A 16,436-nucleotide genomic window follows, 5' to 3' on the forward strand; every position below is an offset into this window, starting at 1 on the left:
CGATATAAAAAATCCAATTTATAAAAAGTTTATAAATTGATAGAAACATCGTATTCACAATTTAAACTTCATGTATTTATTATTTATTGATTTATTTTTAATGAGTATAACGTAGAGCGAGTCTTGAAGGCCTAATGAATCTGGTAACTTTTACACCGCAAACAAATTTCAACAACGTTGTGGCCGTTGACAGCGCTTATATTAAACTTTTAACGACAATGAAAAGTTTTTGATGTTAGTTAATATAAAATATTTTGTCTTCAAGTATTTGCATTTTATGTAAAACTCAAGACAAAATAAATTTAATAAATTAAGTATAAACTGATAAAACAATTGAATAAAAAATTTGTCTTGTTTTAGTCAATTTATATAATGTTATCCACTACTTTTTTAAATGTATTAGTTAGACGGTTATTTTACAACGCAAGAAGACACACATTATTCTATATTACTATATTAGTATATATTAAGTAAAAAACGATGAACAATATTAATACAAGCATATAACAAATTATTAATTGATAATTTTTAACTATGAATAATTAAAATGTAATAGACGTTAATACGTTTAAAAATATAATAAAACTAGCTCTTCAGTGACCTGTAGAGACAACATTAATGGAGAAAATAGAATTTTGAATCAAATTAAATATTTAAAATATGAACATAATAAATAACATAAAATATATGTGTATATATATTATATTATAATATGGATATATCCAATATCAGCATTAAAATATTATAATTTTTATTTTTATATTTTTTAGTACCACGACAAATTTAATGTTTTTAAAATATATAAACGTTATCTACTAAGATAAAATTAAACAATTCATACATAAATACCTACATTACAAAATTGTCATTACAAATTAAATAATTTAAATTTTTCTAAAATAAGAAAATTAAGGTTGAAAATATTTTTTTATACTATAATAAACTAACAGTTTAGTTATTGGACTAGATGAAAGAATGAATGCATACTATAATCTATAATGTTAGCAATATTTATGAATTAATTACAAATTTTGGCTCAGGGTTATAAAAAAAATTAGGAATATTATTCGCAGTTAAAACCTAATTATAAATCTACTGTTGTTCATACGAAAATGTAGTCCTAGAACCTCGCCTATTTCGGTGGTGGGTAATGGTATAACTCCCAAACCCCCGTGGACTTTAAAACCACTTTTTCAGGTTGTAAAATGAAAAATAAGTGTATCTACGCATATTAATATTTTTGTAAGGAAATGTAAATGACAAAATTTAATTACATAAATATATATACATACTCAGGTGATGGCTAGGTGTATTAAAAAAAATAAATAAATAAATAAAACTGTTGGTATTTTAAATTACTTTAAGAGAATGGGCATAATGTATATTGTATATAATCAGGCTCAATATTTACAGGTAATAAAAAATAAATACTGTGATTTTAAAGAATTTAAGAACAACTTTAATTTTAAAACTTAAATGCATTTAAATTAATTTACAATTTTTTCTACAAAATATGATTGCTGAATGTACCTTTATTGATTTGTTGCATACGAACACGATTTAATATATAATCTGAAAACTTACCTATCTATATAACGATAATGAAGAGTAATTTAACTGAAGTATCTCTACAACACCAAATTTTTTGGAAAACTTAATTCAACAATTATATCTATAATTAGCTAAAAATAAAACATGTAGATGTTTAAGTTCGACTTATTTTTTTAAAACTAATAAGGGTACCCTGCACGATAGTATAACAGTTGGTGTATAAGAATAGGATGACCGTATGTAAATATATTGTGATACCTGTATAGGTACCTAATTAGTAATTACAATGTTTACTTGTGTGTAGTTAACATATTTTATTATTAATTCTAGATATTAATGTCTTGCGTCCACACACACATATTTGATGTATATAATATTTGGAATTACGAAGCTGAAATGCTTATTACAAGAAGCATTTTAGGTATTACTAGAGAGCTTGCAAGTCTCTACGGTTTCTCCTGATCATATTTATGAATGCTGTATGAATATATTTTATGGGTATAAAAACTAAAAATGAAACGAATGGTTCAGACTTTGGAATGCAATTGAACTCAAACGACACTTCGTGTTCGTCCGACTATGTGGCAGACTATAGTAAATTCAGTGATGGTATGAAAGCATCGGCAATATTGCCGCACGGAGACACTATATAAATATCCCGGTTTTACTTGAAATTTCGTGCAGTGCTGACATCTAGTGGATTATAAATATAATATAAAAATCATAGTAGGTACCTATATTATACAACTATAATAATATACCTACTAACTTGTGTGTATAAAATTTTAAAATAAATTTTTTTACCGTGAACTTAGATATAGTATAATATACATAGTAAATCTAATAATACGGTTACGGTTAGGTAATATATTATATTTTGTTGGTTCATGTCTTGTACAGTAAGTTGTTGTACTATGCCTTACTTTTATATCACAAATTCACAAAAATAACATTTATTTGTTATGATGTCATTGTTAAGGTAGTCATAGACTTGAACATATAATAGTGGAATATGTTTCTAAGGTGTTTGCAGTTAGCTTATACTTTTAAGTTATAACAATATGTCAATACATGCCATTATCAAGATGGATAAAAAAATAATATTCAACTGTTAAACTGATTGTTAAACATAATTCAAAACTGTATTATTTTTCTTATAAAATGTCAGTATAGATTACATAAGATGAAATAATAAACAAGCAGATTATTTAACATCTAATTTATTTATGAATACAAAGATCACTAGGTATTCACTAATATTAAAAGAAACTTAAAAATTTTAAGAGCACTGCTGAAGAATAAAATATTTATCAAATTAAAAAAAAAAAAAACTAAGTAATAATAATACAGGTAATGATATAAACATAAATATGAAACATTTTAAGTATTAACATAGGTAAAGGTAATTTATAAATAACAATTAAAATATTAAACAAATTAGTATCAGTCCACAAGTTTTTAGTCAAGGAATAATAAAGTTTATTCAGTCTATTGATTACTTTTTAGTTTCTGTTTTGTACATAATATATTATTATAATGATGTAATAAATTTGTTAGCTGTTAGGTATTTATCCCGAAAAGATAAACAAATTATCGTAATTGCATTCACCTATTCTATTTCTTTTTTTGGTCTTTACATCGGTGACAAAAGAAAAAATCCGTTCATTGAAGCATAACTATGAGGTAATGTTAAAATCATTTTGGTTAAAGTGCAAATATTATTAAATTTGTAATTGTCACTAGTAAAATCTTTAGCAGTGCTAATTAGTAATTTCGTGCCACTAATTTTTTTAAGTTTGCTATCTGCTTATTATTAAAGAAATAGGGTATTTCACGCAATTCTTCAACGACTTTATATTTATCAATAAAACTTCTAAATATATATATAAAGCCGTGGTGGTTATATAGTTAAACCTTTTTTCAAGAATACCCAAATAACTTTTTCCATGCAATAAAATTATTATCACATTTAAACTTTATCACGTTTTCAAGAATTTGGCCCCTGTTATCTACACTTTTGACATATATTTGGCCTCAAAGATAAGTAATATTGTAATGGGAATAACATTAAATGTGATATTATGATATTTTGTTAAGTTCTTATTGAACAATTCCGTTTAACTAGTTTTTTCAAATTGATTGGTTAAAAAGTCGAAGAACTGTACTATTATTTTGACGATTTGACGCACGTCTATTAATTTTGTCTCAAAATCTTTGCAAGTAAAGTATTTCAAATTTGTATTTACCTATTTTTTTACATTTTGATTCTTAGATAGGTAGTTAGCTATTATAATTGATTAATAATACATTTTTTTTTTTGGAATCCTGTTTTAGTTAGTCTGTGAAAATGTCTGATAAAGACAGCGAATTAAATATGGATAATATTAGTCATGTTGATACCGATAGTGAAGAATTTGACTGTGATAATCGTAGGATACCACTGGAACATCTTCCTATGTTCCAGCGTTTGGCATCGGTTAATGGAAAAATAAACCGTATGAAAAGACGTCAATTGATAAATATAATGAACAATAAAAAGCTCAATACAGATGGTGAAATAGATGTTTTGAGAAAACGTTTAAAAAATCACTATAGAATGCAAGCACTGATCAAAGCTAAAATCTGTGAATCTGAAGCAACATACTTTCCATATTTTGTTGTTATTGATATTGAAGCAACATGTACTGAAAATAATCCTTCTGATTACAAGTAAGTTAACAGATAATAAATTGGTTCTTTTTTCTAAAATATATTTGACATTAGAAAACATTAATTTAATTATGTATCTAGATTACCTAGTTTAAATTAAAATATTTTTGTAAGTAAAAATATTATTTCTCAACTCTCAAGATTGTTCTAATCTCTTTCAATAATTTAATTATTTGGCAAATCCTGAGTCACATTGATACAAGGGTTGATACATTTTCATAATATTATAAAATTAAATTAGTAAAAAATAAATTACATGTATTATGAGCATTTTGTATCTTTTTGTCATTTTTTTTTTCAATTAAAGTAAATTATAATTTAAAATTAAAATGAAGCAAGTCCATGTCAGATGATAGAATAAAAAGACCCTATGGGAAAAAGTTCTTTAGGGAGACTACGGCTGAGATAGAAATATTATATAAAAATTGACATTAAAATGGTTAAATTAGAAGTTTGTTGTAGAGAAGCTTTGTATTTAGTAAGTCAAAGTAAAAAAATTTAAATTATTAAATGTAACTAAATAAATTAAATTAAATTAGGTATTAAGTTCATATTATTTTTATGTCTGTGTAAATAATTTAATAAAATCTATGATTATGATTTTTGTTTAAATTATATGTTTATTGTCTAATTAATATATAGGTTTGAAATCATAGAATTTCCAGCTGTATTGGTAGATGCAAAAAAACGGAAAATAATTGATCATTTTCAAGCGTATGTAAAACCAACCATCAATCCAAAGCTATCTGAGTTTTGCATTAAATTAACTGGTATAACTCAAGTAAGTTTAATTTTATTTCTGTTTACATAATTCTTTGAACATACATTGTTTTAGAAAAAGGTAATCTATTTATAAAAAAAAAATGTAAATACAGTTAGTATCTATTGTCATTTTTTGATTTTTTTTCTTCAAAACATGTGCATTAAGACACTAAATTTAAAAATATCAAAAAAATTCTCATCATTTTTATGTAAGAAGAACCCAAAAATATTTTTTTTTAAATTGTGATCCTTATTAAATGTTTTGAACACAATTTTGTCAATCTTTTGTTTGATTACATTTTGACCACTGGCATTGTATTTATTTTCTAAATTATAATTGTTTACTATTTTTTTTTGTATTAAAATTTTCATCATTCCGAACCTTTTTACTATGTACAAGTTACCAAAACTGGATTTGCTCAATCATTCCTTGTTATTAATATTATGAGACAACAAAAGTTAGAATTATTGTAAATTGCTTTTTCTCAACGGTAATTTTTTATTAATAAATACATCTTATCAAACTGATGGTAAATAACAGTACAAAATAAAAATCTTATGATAATATTATTAAACTTTGACAACATGAGTGGGCTAAATAATACCTAGTCATATTTGATATTGTTTTTACATTTTTATTATTAAAACTAGAATTAAGTAATTTTATTATATTTATATAATAAAATATAAAAACTTAATAATTATGTGTTTTATATCATTTTTAAAGTATAACTTCTTTAAATATAGAAATAATTTCAAAACTATACAGTATTTATGTTCTGCAATATAAATGTACTCTATGAGCGTGGTCAAAAGTTAATATACAATACATTTTAACCATAAATTTATAAAATACCTTACATTTTAATAACAGTGTTATTACCATGTTTTCTGAATTTGTTTTCTAATATTTATTTTAATTCTAGGATCAAATAGATAAAGCTGATTCATTTGAATTATGTTTGAAAAGATTCACCAAATGGTTAGAAGAACATGAACTTGGAACTAAACATAGATTTTCTATTGTTACTGATGGTCCATTTGATATGGCTCGGTTTCTTTATGGACAGTGTTTAGTAAGTCTTAAAACAACTTTTGATTAAAATATATGTAAAGAACTGTTAAATATTGTATTATTTACAAACTATTTTGTTCCTCAAATATTAAAACTATATAATTTTTAGATGTCAGAAATTCCATATCCAAAATTTGCTACTAAATGGATAAACATAAGAAAAGTTTTTAGATCATTTTATTTTACTAAACAAGTCAAGGTAATTTATACACAATTAAATAATAATATTAATAGTGTCATATTTACATGTGGTGTATACTCAAAATAATTATAATTTATTTTTAAAGTATTAAGTTTATATCAAAAAAATAATGAAATGTACATAGGTTTATCTGCTATTTTTTTTTAAATGTAATTTGAATTTTCTAGCTATTACAGTACTTCAATATATTATTGGTATTTGAATATGAACATTGAAATCTCTTATTTGTAGAAACTTCATACCATCTAATTAACTTCCAAGTCATCTTGGTAGTGATATTTTTATTACTACTATTTGTAAATAAATAATAGCCCATAGGGACTTAATCGAGATTGTATAGTATAGGGGATCAACGATTAGGATAATTCAAAAGTTCAATCCTGAGACAGTTACATGATGCTTTATGTTATTGTGAATAAGATATTCATACAAGATCAAAAACTTCAAGTTTTCTCAATGTTTCACAATAAGTTATTAGTACATTAATTTATTCTGCCCTCAAATCAAAAAATCAATGAAGACATTTTATCTTAAAATTAAGAAACCATGATTTATTAGATCAACTTCACTACTTTGAACTTATACACTATTGCATTGATTGACGATTGTTTTTGAGCTGTACTAGCTAATAAGTAATCTAAGTATTGCTCCATATCATTACTGGTTAGAGAAATTAATTCCATAAATTCAAGAATGTTACAATTCTTTTCGGAATGCACTTAGTAACTTAGGTCTTTTAATTTTGATTCAGCATAACTACTGAAAGAGATTTGGTGATCTCTGTGGAGTATAAATGTTCTGACATAAGTTTATATGCTACCATCTGCCGAGATGAGATAGTTCATTCTCTTCAAGGAATCATCTTCTTTCACTCTTGTGAACTTTTAAAAAGAAAAACTCTTTTACCCATAAAAGCTAACAGAATTTATTTTGTGTATACACCTTGTGTAAATATTTATTTTTCTATAATATTAATTTATGAATAAACTTTACTTATAGCACTCAGTTCTTTGCAATCTAAATGCAATGTTAACCTTTTTGGATATGCAATTTGAAGGCAATCCTCATAGTGGCCTAGATGATTCATTTAATATAGCCAGAATATGTATAAGATTACTTGAAGATGGAGCTTTTATTGATCAAAATGAACGAATTATTTCACTTAAAACACCATCACCTTATGGAAAAGATGTAATTGTATTTTTATACATTTATTATAATAATGTATTTAATATATTTTAATAAATATTAAATTTTACCACAGGATCCATTGCCAGTAAGACCTGTACACAATATATTTTGTGATGGAATGCATAGTCATAGTAATAATAGATGGTTAGTTACACGGTTGAAGACTTTAGACTTAAATGATGGCATTTAATATTAGTTAAATTCATTCAAAACTGTATCAACTTTCAACTATTATGTTCCTTCCTTTGTAAAATATTGTTTATTAACAAAGTTTTTATTATCTTTTAAAATTGTTTGTTGTCTTTAATATGACTTTGAGTCAATTAAATTGCGATCATTGTAATAATAATAATTTTAACACAAAATAATATATAATCTTTTTAGTTATTACTTATTATAATATGCTGTTTATAAGTTATTATTTTTTTTCTATGAATTTACAATGGGTATTCAAAAATAGTATAGATAAATAGATTAATTAAACAAGGAAATTGTAAGTTATGAAAAATTGATAATATTAATTATTATTATAATATTATGTTGTTTCAGTTTAATAGTTAATATAACTCTAAGATATTACTTTCTTATGAGAAAAGATATTGATGTTGAAAATCGAAACATTTTTACTGCTCCAAAAGGCAAATAAAAAAATTGATAAAAAATAAATAATAAAAACACACAATATGGTTATGTATTAATTATATGTTATATTTGTTGCTTCATTCAGAATATACATCAATATATCATTATTAAAACTAATTTATTCATGGTTTTGTTAAAATCACACTTTATAAAATAACTTTAATTTGTTGAATTGTTTTAACCAACTCCTAAGTAATATTGAATATTAAATTATGGCTATAATTTGTGTTTTTTTTTCAGGTAGAGCAAATTTTTTTGGGTGTTATTATTTTTGTGGGATTTTTTTCATCAATTTTTAATTTAGTTCTGTGGTCATTTGTAATGGGGACGTGGGGTACACACAAATAAACAATTGAGCATTTTCCATTTCTACTGCTTTTAAAAATGTTTATTTAAGTTAAAATATTGACAGTTTTTAATTATAGAAAAAACGTGTCTTAATAAAATGAAAATACTGAGTGTAGCGTAAAATAATTACAAAATTGAAAATAAATGAAATTCAGAAATTTTCTTCTTTCTTTTCTATTCTATTGTATTTCTGTGATGTTTTTCAAATTTTTTCACGTTGGCACACCTTACCTAGTGACTGTGTTGGCTTCCTGTACTAGCCGGCATCGTGGCGTTCTGTGATACGCGTTATCGGCGTATTTGTTGTCAATCGTCACAAAATCAAGACGTATTCAAGTCGTATAACTATCAAAGTGTATACTGTATTTTACAAACAAAGTCATAATTATGTTTAGTTTTATTAATTTATAATTTTTTTTTTTGTTATTGATTGCTATTTATTTTAGAGTTATTCTCTACTCCTATTTGATTAGTTGAATAATTTTGTTTTACAAAATGTTAATTAAATATTACTTGTGTTCAATATTAACGTTAAGCCTTGCTGCTTTCGCCAATGCTTCCAAAGAGACGTTGGTACTACTTAACAATTTAGTCATTAAAGAGACACATTCCATATTATTTAACACTCTTAAAGGTAAAATTTCATTTTATTTTATTCACCGTGGCTAGTTAGCTAATGTGATTTCTCCAGTTATGTGACAATTATATTTCGGTTAAAAATATTGATTTGAAAAGTTCTCGGATGTTTTGCATCGGAAAAATCATGCAACTTGACATATTCTGTCACAATACCTATTTGTGCTCAAATTAAACCATTTATAAGGTTGGAATTTTACAACAAATGTTTATTTTTATCAAAATGTTTAAAAATAGTTGAGCAAGTTTAAATTTTGTTTCAAGATATTACGAGAACTTAAAATTTTACTTAGCATATTTTGGATATTATTTAAATGTTATTTTTGAAATAATAGGTAGTTTGTCTTAGTTTTTCAGGATTCTAATCAGTAATTAAATATTAAAATATGATGCTTTCAAAATTTCTGTCACCATGATGATAAATAAGTTATTCTTAAATAATACATAATAAGTAATAATAAAATAAATATCTATATTTTTTCATTTATTGCATATTTAATGATATTTGGATAGTATTATTGTATATATTTATGTATATTTATCAAATTGTCAGTAATATAAATCCCTATCACATATATGTTATATATTGTTTTAAAATTATTCTTTGAAAACAAATTTAACAATAATTACCTACTTATATTTTGATTAAATCATTAGAAAGAGGATATCATCTGACTTTCAAATCAGCCGATGACCCTACATTAGTGCTTTCTAAGTATGGAAAATACTTTTACGAAAATTTAATTATTTTTGCACCAACCGTCCAAGAATTTGGAGGATCTCTCAGTATTGAAACAATTACTCAATTCATTGATGATGGAGGTAAGATCAATTAATTATAACAGAATCTAAATCATATAACAAGAATTTTCATTAATTTTAGGCAATGTTTTGTTTACTGGTGGTGTGTCTACTGGTTCTGCTTTGAGAGAGTTGGCTGCTGAATGTGGTTTTGAAGTTACTGAAGAGAATTCATCCTTGATTGACCATTTGAATTTTGATGCCAGTGATTCAGGAAAAGTAATAAAAACTAATTAAAACTGTTAAAGTTTAGATATTGAAATTGGAACAAGACTACTTTACCGGGCAAACTTATTTTTTCAATTTTTTTTTTTTTTGAAAAGGGGTGTTTTAATGAGTTAAGAACGATGATGCTAAAATAAATTGGCAGAAATGATTAGTTTTAAGTTATGACGACTTACAATTATTACTGTATATCGTATATATGTTAAATACCTCAATAATTACATGATTCAAAAATCCATTGTGCCTACCAGATGGGGGTTCAATTTTGCGAACAAAGATTTAATTTTTGGCACTTTTTTTTTAAAAATTATTTTACCAGCGATCTTATTTTTTTAAATGCAAAAAATGTGACTGCACGTGTTGGCACTTGTCGCTACGCTTCTTGGCGCCGTCGCTCCACTCCGCACAAATTGAAAATATCCCTTGGCTTGTTATATAACACCACCTCAAGTAGGTAATGGGTTAAAATACATTTTAGGGTACTACTTTTATAATTCAAAACATTAAAAACAGTAAAAATAATTGCAAAAAATCTCCAAATCAAGTAATTACTGAGGTATTTAACATATATACGGTATACAGTAATAATTTATAAATCGTCATAACTTAAAAACTAATGATTTCAGCTAATTTATTTTAGCACCATCGTTCTTAAATGGTTAAAACACCCCTTTTCAAAAAAAAAAAAAAAATTGAAAAAATAAGTTCGCCCGGTAAAAAAGTCTTATACCTTGAAATTAACTTGAATGCCAGTTAAACCATCAATGTTTGATGCCAGTTTTTATATATTTTGCAATTTAAATGCCGATTTAGTATATAACTGAATTGTATATGTTTATTCTAAAACCTGATTATTTGCTAGCAGATTTAATTGAAATCATGTAAATGATTTATATATGTTGGTCTGAAAAATTAGTTGAAACATAATGATATAGAAAACATATGTTCTGGAATTAGTGAATCATTAAGATGACATCATACCTTTATGCATTGTCGCTGTCTTATATACACATGACTTAATCAAAAACTCTTTTGCATGGAATGACTTTACTTCCTTGTTATTTATATCAGAATTACCAAAATTACAAATCGTTCTGGGAAAAATGTTATCTGTGTGTAGCGTTTTAATTTTTTTTGTTAGTAAAATTATTAATCTTGAATTTTTGATAATTAATTTTAAAAAACCGGAAGTTATAAAACCGATAATTTTAATTGCATTTATGTTATCAAAAATTTGAAACGCCATGATATACATAAAATTTTTGACAATGTAATTTAAAATTTTAGCAATTCTGATATAAATATTGGGTAGAGTAAAATCATCCTGCGTAGAATAGTTTTTAATTATGTTACACTTGTATAAAACAGACAATATAGTGTAGGTACTACGTCCATTTAAGTTTTTTTTTATCTGTTAATAAATTTAAAAATTTGAACTTAAACAATTATTATTATTTTATTTTTAGCTTTTAGAGTATACTATTACAGCTAAAAAATTATTATTTATTCTAAACTTTTCAATGATCTATTTAGTTAAATATTGTGATAAAAGCTTATCTTTGTATATTAAAGTGAATTCATGTCATATGACATTTTATTTCTTAGATTTTAGGGATTATTTATTATGTTAGCTCTTAATATGTTACTATAATATTGTTATACTTATTTTGCATATTATGCTCTAATTGTTTAATGAATATTGCTTAGCACTAGTTATTATATTATTAATTAGCTATCAATAGTAAATAGTAACTATCCCAAGCCATTACACAAAACTTAAGTACACATATATTAAATAGATATCTATTTACTAAGACAAAATTATTAAGGTATAGATTTATTATTTAAGAATAATTGTCTGCTTTAGTTTAATTTGGTTTTAAGATAACATATTTTTTTTAAAATATAAATTATTCTTATACCTTAAGTACAAAATTATTTTCTAACTAGAACTTTTTTTTATACATTTCTTGACAGTACTATAGATAACATTAATAAAGAGACTAAGTGAGTATTTAATTGTTTTAAAAATAAAATTCAATGCATATCTTAATTTTTTAATGTACACTTTTATGTTTTTAAGAGTATATTATATAGTATATTTTAATATTCTTAGTACTTAAATCCAAAACCTTGATAATAATATATTTTTCTTTTTTTAGAGTAAATAATGCTGTATAATATTTTAAAAGAATTTAATTAATTTATAAAGTCTATTACAATAACAAATATTCAGGCAGAAAAATAAAAATATTAATACAATTTGGTATTTCATTTTTGTCTCATACAACACTTCTTAATTGTGTGTTTATATTTATTTTTATAGCATACTTTAGTAGTAACAAGTTCATCAAACTTAATTAAATCTGAAGAAATTGTTGGAAAGAGTAATGAAAAACCACTTTTATATGAAGGAACTACAGTGATTACAGATCCAAAAAATCCTTTAGTGCTTCCTATTCTTCATGCTGAGTCTACTGCATATTCATACAAACCAGACCTTCCTGTTAAAGATGTAAGTCAATTAAATTAAAATACTAGTCATCATATATCCTATTATATTATTATAACAATAACATTTTACTGTTGTTTCTAGTATTCCTTAGGAACAGGCAAAGACTTATTACTAATTGCAGCTTTACAGGCAAGAAATAATGCCAGAGTTGTATTTTCTGGTTCTTTATACTTCTTTTCTGATGTTGCCTTCAGGACTTCTGTACAAAAAGTTGTAAGTTTTTGTTTTATAAATATTTTAATTTAGTTGTCTTGATACAGATTTTATTATTATACTAGGATGGAAAAACATATAATATTTCTGGAAATCAAGAAGTTGCTTCAAATATTGTTTTGTGGACATTAAAAGATAGAGGTATGATAAGAGTGAAGTCTGTAAACCACCATAAAGTGGGCGAATCGTCACCTCCACCATCGTACACTATTATGGATATGGCTGTAATATTTTTTAAATCAAAAACTTAATTATCTGTACTATAAGTTTTTAGAAATTAATTTTTTAATTTTATTTTTCATAGGTATTTTTGATAGAATTGGAACGTTGGGAAAATGGGAAATGGATCCCTCATGACGCTAATGATGTTCAAGTTGAATTTGTACGTATAGATCCGTTCTGGCGTGGAAATCTTAATAACATGAAAAACGGCAACTATGAGTTCACATTTAAAATACCAGATACATATGGAGTGTATCAATTCAAAGTGGAATACAACAGAATTGGATTTACTGCGATCAGAAGCTCAACTATGGTAAATAATATATTAATGTAATCAAGTATAATGAAATTACATTTATTTAATGTATAAATTTATTTTATTGTAGGTGTCTGTTATTCCACTAGAACATACTCAGTATGAAAGATTCATCTTAAGTGCATATCCATATTATTCAAGTGCTTTTTCAATGATGTTTGGTGTGTTTATATTCAGTTTTGTATTCCTGCACTATCGAGAAGATAAAGCGAAGGGAGAGTAATTCAGACTGTTTAATATTATATTGTTTAACATTACTCTTGATGGTGATAATAATGTTGTAAGTTCAAATTTAAATTATGTATTAATGAAAAACTATGTAAATGTATCTATTTCAATTGAAAACAATACTTCAGCACTTTAGCACTTACTGATTTTTTTAATAAAACATCTTACTTATGCCATCAGTTATGTTTTTTTTAATAATCCTATAAAAGTATTTACTCTTCAATATTTTTTTATTTATTAAAATTTATTAAACAATTTTGTGCACTCAGACTTAGACAAAGTTGGCACATATACATATAAGATACAAATTTAAACACTTTAAATTAGGTACTAAATACATCATTAATGCCGACGCCTAATTAAGTGAACTCTCTTTGAGTCCCCTAATAGTTCTTCATTTCTCTCAAATGAATTTTTTCGTATACTCTTAAACTGTGAAATATTGCATTGAGACATCTTTTTGGGACGATCTAAAATATTATGAACAATAATTAAAATGTTAGTACTGTACAGTTATTGAATTTTTTTTAAATATTAACTTGTGAGTTTTTGTGTGGATTCAGCCAACGACTCTCTTCTTGCATGTTTGGCCAAAGTTAAATCTGGAAGCGTGAGTCTTCTGGAACGGGTGTACGCCTTTTCTTTTTGAATGAAAGATTTTTTCCAGTCGTGGAGCTGAAAAATAATTTAATGTTCACAAAAAAATGAAATGTAACTTATTTGTGTAAGTTACACGTTTACCTTGTATCTCATGACGTATTGGATTCGCCAGAAGACAAAGAATGGTAGAAGCGAAGACACAGCGATTATCCACCAATTGTTAGCAATTCTGGAACTCACGTTTCTCCAGTCGACACCAAACAAATAGTTTCTGTCATCAGTATGTATGTTGCACTCTGACACAGTTGGCTGTGCATCGTTGTCGTTAGGCTTCCACGTTGATGCTGTAGAACTGACATCGTCACACGGTTCATTCCCAAATAGACTGTGAACTTTTGCTGTTAGTGCTCGAATGTGCTTCTGGAAACACGAGCTACTTGCTACTAGAACGCACAAGCACACAATGAAAGATTTTCCGATGTTTGTTTTCATTTTGTCGTGTCAGACGATCACGACAATGTTGACACTTAGAATCAAAAGAAAAATTTATTGCGTTTCGACGGTCATAAGTATTTATTATTTACGTATGTATTATTGTGTAAACTATTAATATTTACCTAAATATCATCATTATCATTAATTTTATTTTGTTTTTGCGCACTGTGATTACCGATGGTAGTTTTTCCAAACGCGTTTTAATAACTACGTACTTTCTCTATAGTTGCTCTGAAAAAGTACATATATTTATTATATTGATTTTCGCTTTCGTGCGTGTATAATGTTGCAACCCCTCATTGCGAGCCACTATCGTCGAACAGTTTAGGTAACGTGAATCATCGTCGGCGCTGTACTTGTAAACAGAAACGTTTCCTTTTTTTTTTTTTTTTCAAAACATAGTATATTTAACCAGGTGATAATATGTGGTCTTGTAAATATCGTTAACGAATTTTTTTTCTATACGTTTGAACTTAACTACAGGTCGTTTTGTCCCGCATATACGAACAGTAAAATATTTGTACAAACATTAGATTGGTGTAGACGATAGGCTACAGCGAGAAAACTGCGTCCATGTAAATTAAAATCTAAAAATACGTATATAGTATAATAATGCTGCAATATCATTATATTATACAGGATGTCACTGTGTTTGTTTCTATCAAATATCCATGGCTTTTTTTTTTACTGATATTCATATTAATAAAACAATACATACTTATTTTTGTTCAATATTATTATTTATTAGTTATTATTGTATTAAAAAAGCACATTTATTAAATATATAGTATAGGTACCTAGTTTAAAGTAGGTATTTATATTGGCTTACTTTATTGAACTCTCAACATAAAAAAAAAAAAAATAATTTTTTCTTAAGAAGCTGTGATACCCAATTTACAGAGTTAATGTTTTATATAGGTATGAAAATATTATTGGTTCCGATAATGGCTTTGTTAAAGACAGATGTAGGTATAATAAATCAGTGAAAAACACTTGTGGATTATAACAAAATTCTAAAATAATATATGGAAGTTTACAATTTAAAATAATCTATTTAGATTGTATTATTAAGAACATACTGATCAAACTAAATAACTACCTATAAGTTATAACTTCTATATTTTTATTAAATTTATCAAATATTAAATTTAGTTCTAAATAATATTAATCTTAATACCTAGTCAATAAACGGTAAGAAGAACAATTCCTTTATAATTTCTGATTTAGATTATAATTATGATTATTCGTAATTATATATTTTATGACCCCCTTGAAAATAATTGTTAACTTAAGTGGTCCACTGAAGAAAAAAGGATGGGCATCATTGGTAATAAATGTGTAGGTAATATTACATTATAGTTGAGTGTTTGACTTGTGGAAAAATACGGTGGGGGGATTGAGTACCTTAACTAAATCTTCAGATATTCTTTATGATTCTCTTATTTTAAATTTTGAGCGGATCGACGAATGTGTTTTTTTTTACAATGATTTATGTTTTTTGTATATGTGTACACAGAAGTAGGTATTCAAAAGAATGCTTTGATCTTAAACTTTGATGGTGATTTTTAATTGGATTTTTTTTCGGTGAAATTAAAAAACGATCACAAAACATTTATTATAGTATATTTTCTACACATGCTATAGTTTTCAAAATATTAAAGTATTTATGAACTGTTAATAAATATTTTTCATTTTCATTTTTTTT

At 25.4% G+C, this 16,436-nt stretch overlaps 3 protein-coding genes across 4 annotated transcripts; 2 read left to right on the forward strand and 1 right to left on the reverse strand.

Annotated features, from left to right (window-relative positions):
- The first annotated feature begins 3,599 nt into the window (after positions 1-3,599).
- LOC114119470 (3'-5' exoribonuclease 1-like) lies at positions 3,600-7,890 on the forward strand. Its single transcript, XM_027981031.2, has 7 exons — positions 3,600-3,771; positions 3,886-4,260; positions 4,903-5,041; positions 5,949-6,098; positions 6,207-6,296; positions 7,299-7,490; positions 7,564-7,890. Exons 2-7 carry the CDS (start codon positions 3,899-3,901, stop codon positions 7,678-7,680), a joined length of 1,050 nt encoding a protein of 349 aa, XP_027836832.1. The 5' UTR covers positions 3,600-3,771; positions 3,886-3,898; the 3' UTR covers positions 7,681-7,890.
- A 927-nt stretch (positions 7,891-8,817) lies between these two features.
- LOC114119467 (dolichyl-diphosphooligosaccharide--protein glycosyltransferase 48 kDa subunit) lies at positions 8,818-13,815 on the forward strand. The gene is made up of 8 exons (XM_027981026.2): positions 8,818-9,114; positions 9,774-9,938; positions 10,000-10,136; positions 12,469-12,657; positions 12,739-12,870; positions 12,936-13,094; positions 13,175-13,405; positions 13,479-13,815. The coding sequence occupies exons 1-8, from the start codon at positions 8,976-8,978 to the stop codon at positions 13,629-13,631; spliced, it is 1,305 nt and encodes a 434-aa protein (XP_027836827.1). The 5' UTR covers positions 8,818-8,975; the 3' UTR covers positions 13,632-13,815.
- A 44-nt stretch (positions 13,816-13,859) lies between these two features.
- LOC114119468 (uncharacterized) lies at positions 13,860-15,014 on the reverse strand. 2 transcript variants are annotated; one of them, XM_027981027.2, is made up of 4 exons: positions 14,854-15,014; positions 14,378-14,762; positions 14,176-14,311; positions 13,860-14,106 (listed from the first exon to the last, which is right to left on the reverse strand). In XM_027981027.2, exons 2-4 carry the CDS (start codon positions 14,726-14,728, stop codon positions 13,979-13,981), a joined length of 615 nt encoding a protein of 204 aa, XP_027836828.2. In that variant the 5' UTR covers positions 14,729-14,762; positions 14,854-15,014; the 3' UTR covers positions 13,860-13,978. The 2 variants fall into 2 exon arrangements, with proteins under 2 accessions (XP_027836828.2, XP_050064317.1); XM_050208360.1 differs by having other exon boundaries at positions 14,378-14,987.
- Positions 15,015-16,436: the final 1,422 nt, after the last annotated feature.

The sequence above is a fragment of the Aphis gossypii genome, chromosome 1 (genome assembly GCF_020184175.1).
Source record: "Aphis gossypii isolate Hap1 chromosome 1, ASM2018417v2, whole genome shotgun sequence".
Lineage (NCBI taxonomy): Eukaryota > Metazoa > Arthropoda > Insecta > Hemiptera > Aphididae > Aphis > Aphis gossypii.